At 43.2% G+C, this 7,885-nt stretch overlaps 1 protein-coding gene across 1 annotated transcript; it reads left to right on the top strand.

Annotated features, from left to right (window-relative positions):
- Positions 1-294: 294 nt before the first annotated feature.
- Positions 295-7,660, top strand: g3bp1 (GTPase activating protein (SH3 domain) binding protein 1). The gene is made up of 12 exons (XM_031587533.2): positions 295-449; positions 1,563-1,679; positions 1,895-1,976; positions 2,567-2,740; positions 2,917-3,007; positions 3,220-3,313; positions 3,624-3,825; positions 4,012-4,113; positions 4,376-4,499; positions 5,323-5,448; positions 5,689-5,798; positions 6,807-7,660. Exons 2-12 carry the CDS (start codon positions 1,585-1,587, stop codon positions 7,035-7,037), a joined length of 1,431 nt encoding a protein of 476 aa, XP_031443393.1. The 5' UTR covers positions 295-449; positions 1,563-1,584; the 3' UTR covers positions 7,038-7,660.
- Positions 7,661-7,885: the final 225 nt, after the last annotated feature.

Genomic DNA, 7,885 nt, shown 5'->3' on the forward strand with positions numbered 1-7,885 from the left:
TATGTCATGGAAAACAGCATTAAACCACAAATAAGATATTATTGTTATAAAATGATTACAGTAGATAGATTGGTTGTATGAAGCGGTATAAAGTATGCACATCTCTCACAAACTTGCTACTCGCGCCCGTTTCATTGGTCTCGTGATAATAGCTCAGCGCACATTGATTGGTTGTTACGAAGGGTTATGGTGAAAAGTTCATTTGGATTGGTTTGATTTCACCTATTTTTTTAGCGTATGGCATTTCCATTGGTTAGCTGAAGTTGAACCCTCCTCTAATGTTGGTTTTACACTCAGTTCTGAGACCGGTATACTACTTGCACGTTGTCTTTTCACCCGTAACGTTAGCAAGCTAACTTACAGTGCGGGAGTGAAGAAGTGGTTTTGATAGCTAAATCACTTCTAATTTCGCCGTGAAATTAAAATAATAAATAATTGCATCCCCCTTGGTGAGTATAACATCAAAGATTTTAATTCTGTTTTTCTTAGGTTAATAGTGATGAGCATAATGTCTTGGTTTAGTTAGCACTAACCGCTAAGCTATTATACTGTCCATGTGGAGTAGTTAATCAGCAAAATCCGCCTATTTGACGCGATGGATCAATCAACATTTTAACAAATTCCTGGATATGACGAAGACATGGCGAAATTATTATCTCGTTCTCTCTGTTATGTGTAACAATCAATTTAGTATAACGTAGCTTACCCTCATTGTGGTTGGCTGGTTGCCTCGATAGAAAAACGAAGCTAACCATGATGCTAAATTGGTTTGCCTGGTTGGCTAATATTAGCTTGCTAAGTCGGGTGGTCTAAGGTTAACGTCCCGTTGTTGCAATTAAAATAACATTGGGAATATTATTCATCTTCGCTATATAGCTCACTGGTTAGCTCTCTTGCGATATTATGCGAAGCGATGTGGTGTTATACGCTCGTTTTGACATTAACTAAACACGTGCTTCATACCAGTAGTTAGGGTTGTCTAGCTAGTCTGCTACAATGTCGACCTAGCACAAGAAAAATGCGCTAATGTTAGCTATAATATGACAAGTTGTCTAGCCAAATCCGTAGATCATTTATGGACATCAGAAATGGTAAGACATCTGAAGTCACGTGTCCATTTCACACAATACTTTTTATTCGAGCAATATCTTGACGCATTTATGTTGGCTATGAATTAATTGATAATGAAGCTAGTTACCGGCTATGGCTAACGCTAGCTCTTGGACATCAGGTGTGTTAACGATAGCTATCGTTATAGCCGGTTAGGGGTGTGCCGTGGTCGTCAAGGTATGCGAGGTTGTCAAACAAAGAGGGACTGCTACTGTACTGCTCTCGTTTAACTGCTAAAATCTTAAGACTAAGGTAGTCAGGGTAATGTTCTGTTTAGCATGGCTGACCTAGGCTTTGAAGCATCTAGCATAGTCATGATTGGCTTAGCCGGGGATTTATTCATATCGTTAAGGAAGCAGATGGCCCCGGTTGTTCGAACAGGTGCAGTTTTATATCTGTTTAGTATTGTCAGTTCTTTCTCCTAAAGAACCAGGTCGTGTTTTCACTTGCAGTTAAAACCAATTGACCAAAGATATGGTGATGGAGAAACCCAGTGCCCAGCTTGTCGGGCGAGAATTTGTCCGACAGTACTACACACTTCTCAACCAGGCCCCCGATTACCTGCACAGGTGAGCTAATGATAAAATGCCACATTAACAGGATGTACCTGAACATACAAATTGCATGTAGATTTAAATATCGTTCATACTACATGCTCAAATGTGGAATGTGTTGTGTAATTCCATATTAAATTCATTTTTTCAAGCATTGAATATTGTTTGGGGTTATGGTTTCATGGTCTGCCTACTCGCTTTATAACCATGTTGTCATATTCGCATTATAGATTTTATGGCAAGAACTCATCTTTTGTTCATGGAGGCTTTGACAGCAATGGCAAACCCGCAGAGGCAGTTTATGGTCAATCGGTAAGATGCCAAATGGATCTTTAAAATGTTATGCAACGCACACAATCCTTTCTGGATCCCTTGTGAGAAACTGTTTTGAATGTCATGTTGTATAATATTGGTAATCTAAAACTGCTTTTACTTAATCCAATTAAACCGTCTGTGCATTGCTAAAACAAAATGCCTCAGTGTGCTGGATCATGATGTAAGTTTGGATGACCCTGCTCTTAGCTATTTTGGGATTTTGATGCATAGTTATCTGAGGTGTGAGCTCACAGTAACAGTTCAGCTGTCCAGTTCTGAGCAACTATACTTAAAACAATACTTAAAAATAAGACATTATGTAATGCATTTTTTGACTTCTAGTTGTCAGACAATCAGTGTTGAGTGATTTGACTATTACAATGTGTTTTGTAGACACTGTTTGCATGTGTGCAAATGTTTATAGTTTTCTGACATTGAACATGTAAACAGTGTGAGCAAATACATACCTTAATATCCTGACGCAACAATTCAATCTGTAGAATGAACAAGTATACTGTTAAACATTGTCTTTAACATTTTTGGATGTTGCATCTTTTAAACACAATCTTATTTCTGTTCTCCAACAGGAAATTCACAAGAAAGTCATGGCACTAAGATTCCAAGATTGCCACACGAAGATCCGGCATGTGGACGCACACGCTACGCTCACCGAGGGCGTGGTGGTTCAAGTGATGGGAGAGCTCTCCAACAACATGCAGCCCATGAGGAGATTCATGCAGACTTTCGTCCTCGCCCCTGAGGTAAGATATTTGGCTTGGACACCCTATGATCCTTATATTCTCTTGGCAGTGGTAAACAGATAGCTTACCTCTTCCAGCTGGTGGGAAAGGTCACTGATGTAAAAAAAAAAAAAAAAAAAAATCCTATTTGGGTGCACATAGTAACACTGGTCCTCCATTACTGTTGCTTTATCCAGGGCACAGTTGCAAACAAGTTCTACGTCCACAACGACATATTCCGCTACCAGGATGAGATCTTTGGTGACTCAGACTCAGAGCCCCTTGATGGTAAGTTATCAGCTGTTAAATATTTCATGTTTCATGAAAATGTGTTTATCGGCGGTGTTACTTTAGTGCTTTAACCATGGCTTGCTTCAGTGCATTAGCCCAGACAGGCACACGTTATAGGTATGCAGTCCTCCCTCATCAACGCTTTGACTAACAATCTCCCCCCTCCCCCTCGCTCGTACACTTCCTTCCCTTCCTCTCATTCTGAGCAGAGTCTGAAGAGGAAGGAGAGGAGCTTGAGGAGAGGACAGCATCACCCATAATTACGCAAGAGGATTCTTCTGCCTTCTACGAACAGACATCATGGTGACGTAGACCCTATTCTGTTTTCTTCACTCTCTTGCCTACTCCATCTTTCTGGAGCTGGGGCAACTGGCCATCTTACTGCCGCTTAAGATAATGTGATGTTAATTAAATACCGTGTTTAACTTGAAATGATTTATTTGTATATTTACATGCTTATTCTTTGTGGCTTTGATTGTGGTAACTCTGTAATCTTTTGAAGTGTTGTATTCAAGAGGGATTCAGTTGTGTAAATGTTATTTTTTTTATTTTAAATGGGTGCCTTAGTGAAGTGAGTCAACGTTTTGACGCTCTCTGTCTTTGGCAATCACAGTGTGGAGCCTGAGGTCCCGGGGCAGGAGGAGGTTGACTCGCCCCCAGAGGCTGCGCCAGTGATGGAGCCCGAGCCACCAGTAGTCGAGCTGAAACCAGAGCTGGTTGCCGAACCCGAGACCCCCATCTCGGAGCCCACAGAAAAGGCCCCTGCGTCCCCCACCCCCGCAGATCCCGCCCCGGCCATGCCAGAGGAGAACCGGGTATGGTACCCCCCCCCCCCCCTCACTACACATGCAATGCGACAATTAGCATGCTCTTTCCCAAAAAGCACCATATTTCCATGCAGCTCCACCATTAGCCCCCTTTATCCCTAAAATGACTATCGTTTTCCTTATGAGATAATGAGGTTGGATGTTTTTCTTGTGCCCTCTCTTGTTCTCATACAGCCTTTCTCCTGGGCTTCCGTCACTAGTAAGAACCTTCCTCCAGGTGGAGTCGTCCCAGCCTCTGGAGTTCCCCCTCATGTTGTCAAAGTCCAGCCCACACAGGTATGTCAGCCCTCAAGATGTTTGCTCACAACATGTCAATACAAAGACTGGTTCAGTTTCTTGTTGAACATGGTTGTGTGTGTGTGCGCGTGCAACGGTTTAGCCTAATATCTGAAGCTATTGATTAGAATGATAAAAAACTTATGTTGCAAGTGAGAAGAGTGTCTGCAAAAAATGCCAGTCGAGTGAAAATGCCTCTGTGTGTGTGTTTGCATGTACAGCTATACAGCCATTTTGAGTTTGTTGTGTGTTCTCACTTTAGCCCAGGGTGGAGGTCAAACCAGAAGCCCCAGCCACAGCACAGAGACCCCAGAGGGACCAGAGACCAAGAGATACCCGACCCGGACCCGGACCCCCAGTCACCAACAGAGGCCCCAGAACACCAGGTACAGTCCCTTCTGAAGCGTGTATCTGGGTGTGTCCACTGATTCAGCTCCAGTATTGTTTTAGCTCAGCTCAGGCAAGTGGCTCATCATTTTGGTAATTTTTTGTACTTCCTGCCTGAAGTAACTAGCATAGCATTGCTATTGAAATGAATATGAGTGGTACTTGATATTCATCTCAATATTTCATTTCGGCTTTATAACTCAGATTCCTTCACCTAGTGGAGAAGATTGCCGATTATGCACAACTTGGCTCTTGTGAATTTGAGATCTGCTTTCCTGCAGTCTGACCTTTTACTCAAGGCAAATTAATTCCGTACTCATCTGTACTATGAGACGGGTAGCCAAACCGTGCAAGTCAGCTGTCATGTTTTGCAGGTGCAAAAATGTACGTCAAGCTTTCTAACAGTCTGCTGTTTCCCCCGAACAAGACTTGCTCCTACCCTGAAAACTGTCACCGCAATATATTTTTTTATAACTGCAATTTCACACTTTTGTAATGGCATCTGCCGTATTCCCAATTTCATGCGGTCTGCAGTTACTGTGCTTGCATTTCTTTGTCTACGGCAAAATACCCTCAGTCGGAACATTTTGCACCTTAGGATGCGACTAAATTGCACCCCCCTCCACCCCCATCTTATTAAAATCCGATTCTACATTAATCATTTCTGGTCCAGTGGAATGACATGTCCAAGGTGGCCCCCGTATGGCAGGTGTTCACTTTCCCTCACATGCCTGCAGAGTGGTGACAAGACTTGTCACCAGCATGGTGACGGTACCTGAGTTTAAGCAGCGCGGCCAAACCTCTCCTTGTCCGTTTTTGCAGTGCGGGACGGCGAGCAGGGCGAGGTGGAGACGCGGAGAACAGTCCGGTACCCAGACAGCCAGCAGCTCTTCGTCGGGAATGTACCCCATGATGTGGACAAGGCTGAGCTGAAGGAGTTCTTTGAGCGTGAGTCCTGGAAACCACATCTTAATTTGGAGCACTACAACTACTACTGATTATTATTATTTTTATTATTATTACTGATTCTACTGTTATTATTCCAACTACTGCTACAGATATAATGGTCAAATGTCTACAAAGTCTGTTTAGGCCAAGTGCTGTGTGTGTTTCGTGCTCCCTGTCTGTTTAGTGTGTGACCTGAAACCGGATCAATTTAACTGACTAATTGACCTTTGTGCCCTGTAGAGTATGGCACCGTGCTGGAGCTGAGGATCAACAGTGGAGGAAAGCTGCCCAACTTCGGCTTTGTGGTGTTTGACGACTCGGAGCCTGTGCAGAAAATCCTGAACAGCCGGGTAAGGGCGCACAGGGCACTTGATGGGGGTGGGGGGGGAGAAGATTACAAGAAATCTAAATCCTGATTTTTATTTTAGTTGATCAAAGGAAATTGTTTACTTTGTATTGCTATCTCCCAGGTATGCCTTTGTGTGGAATGATTGCCAGGGTGTCACTTCTGCCACAAACTGCAGTAATGGTTTAAACAGTGAATATGGAACTATATCATTTTTTTTAGATGTTCTGATGTTGGGGCGTGAAATCAGGCCTGACCCAACATGGCCGATGCCATGTTCTGATCCAAAACCAATTGTAGTTAGACAAAATAGGATTGAAATTTAAAGAAGAAGAAAAAAAAAATCTAAATCGAAGTTAACTGCCTTAAGTTGGAAAATGTGATGTTTGATGAGGCCTTTCATTTCTTAAGTTTATTTGAACATTTAAAAAGGCATTCACTATTTGTGTTAATTTAGTACAAGAACTGTTTCTCTGCAGGCAAAAATGCAACAGCGTTCATTTAGTTGAAGACTGATTGATTAGGACTTGAACCATGAGGTTAAGCACATGGACTTTGGATTTGGTCATCCGTGACTTGGGACTTGATTGAGACTTCTCTGCCTTGACTTGGTCATTGACTCGAGACTTAATCATTTAAGACTTGAGACTACTGGTTACTTGCCAAACGAGTTGGTGATTCACAGGCCGAACTCCTCTTACAGGGCCTGCGGGAAGCCCAAAGGGAATTCTGAACCCATGCGAGTTTGACAAATATTTTATTTTAAGAGGATGTTTAAACCTAGCGGCTCATGTCATTAGCTTCAGACTGTTATGTCAGACTCCAAATGTAGGGGCTGATAGTGGATGTAGTAGTATCACTGGAAGTAATGCAATGCCTTGAGTCAGCCGAACGGATGTAATTCCTGCAGAGGAAGTCGTTGTTGTAATGTGAGTAGAAGTATTGATGGTTGTGGTGGTGTAATTTCATGCTCTACCTTTTTTTTTTTTTTTTTTTTTTTCCTCCCCTCTAGCCCATTAAGTTCCGAGGTGACGTCCGTCTGAACGTGGAGGAGAAGAAGACTAGGTCCGCACGCGAAGGAGAGCGACGAGACATCCGCCCGCGAGGCCCTGGGGGACCCCGAGACAAGCTTGGGGGCCCCCGAGGGCCAATGGGCCGTGGTGGTATGACCCAGAAGCCTAGCTTCGGTGGGGGACGAGGAAGTGGACCCAACGAGGGACGATTCTCTGCTCCGCGTCAGTGAGCCGAACCTCAAAAGCCCCCCCCACCCCCCACCCCACCCGGCCAACCTCCTTCCCCCCCACCCGGCCAACCTCCTTCCCCCACTTCACAGCTACTACTGATGCAGGTCTTGCTATTTGACATGGAATCCCACTCACCCCCACACAGTACCCTACCTTGACCCTCCCTCCCGGTCTCCCATCTCTGCTTTTGTTCGCCTATCTAGTAGGTGGAGTGCGTCAATCCCAGTTTCACCTGGACTCTGAAATACTGTCTTTTACTTTTCATTCAGAACTTGAATTTGTTGTAGAGGAAAAAAAATCTAAGAATATGGAAGAAAAGAAATTACTTGAATTGGGGAAAAAGGAAGAAAAAAAAAAGATGACACAAGAAATCGAGAGTCTGGTTTTTAGCGTTCTCTCCTTGTTTCTTAAAGGAACGTGTTTTTACTGTGTATTGCTAGCACCCGCTTTCAGGTTAAATGCAGGTATGGTTTTATTTGGAATTATTGCCAAGTTGGATCATGGTTGTGTACAGATGACTCTTTAGCATGGGGAAGACAGAGAAACCCTGTTTGCCTTTTAACTGTTGCACTTCAAACAACTCCACTGTCGAGAGAACAAATAAACTTGGTATAATATTTTATTCTGTCTTGTGGACCCCAGTTCTTTACAGGAGGAAGACTTTATATATATATATATATATATATTAATTATGTGTGTCTGTCCTGCAAGGGCAGTTAGGAGTTGTTGGTGTTTTAATAGAGAGTTTGGGGTTAAGGTTTTTCAATATTGACCGTGCTGCATTGGTGGTGAAGTGCATAGTTGAAGTTTACAGCGGTTTTGAAACCACATACTTTAGATAGAACGT

The sequence above is a fragment of the Clupea harengus genome, chromosome 20, assembly GCF_900700415.2.
Source record: "Clupea harengus chromosome 20, Ch_v2.0.2, whole genome shotgun sequence".
Classification (NCBI taxonomy): domain Eukaryota; kingdom Metazoa; phylum Chordata; class Actinopteri; order Clupeiformes; family Clupeidae; genus Clupea; species Clupea harengus.

Bases quoted from the DNA above. Each gene is read 5' to 3' on its own strand.
- g3bp1 (XM_031587533.2), top strand. From the start codon at position 1,585: ATGGTGATGGAGAAACCCAGTGCCCAGCTTGTCGGGCGAGAATTTGTC. The intron at 1,680-1,894 runs GTGAGCTAATGA...TTCGCATTATAG, and splicing joins GCCCCCGATTACCTGCACAG to ATTTTATGGCAAGAACTCAT. The intron at 4,114-4,375 runs GTATGTCAGCCC...TTCTCACTTTAG, and splicing joins TCAAAGTCCAGCCCACACAG to CCCAGGGTGGAGGTCAAACC.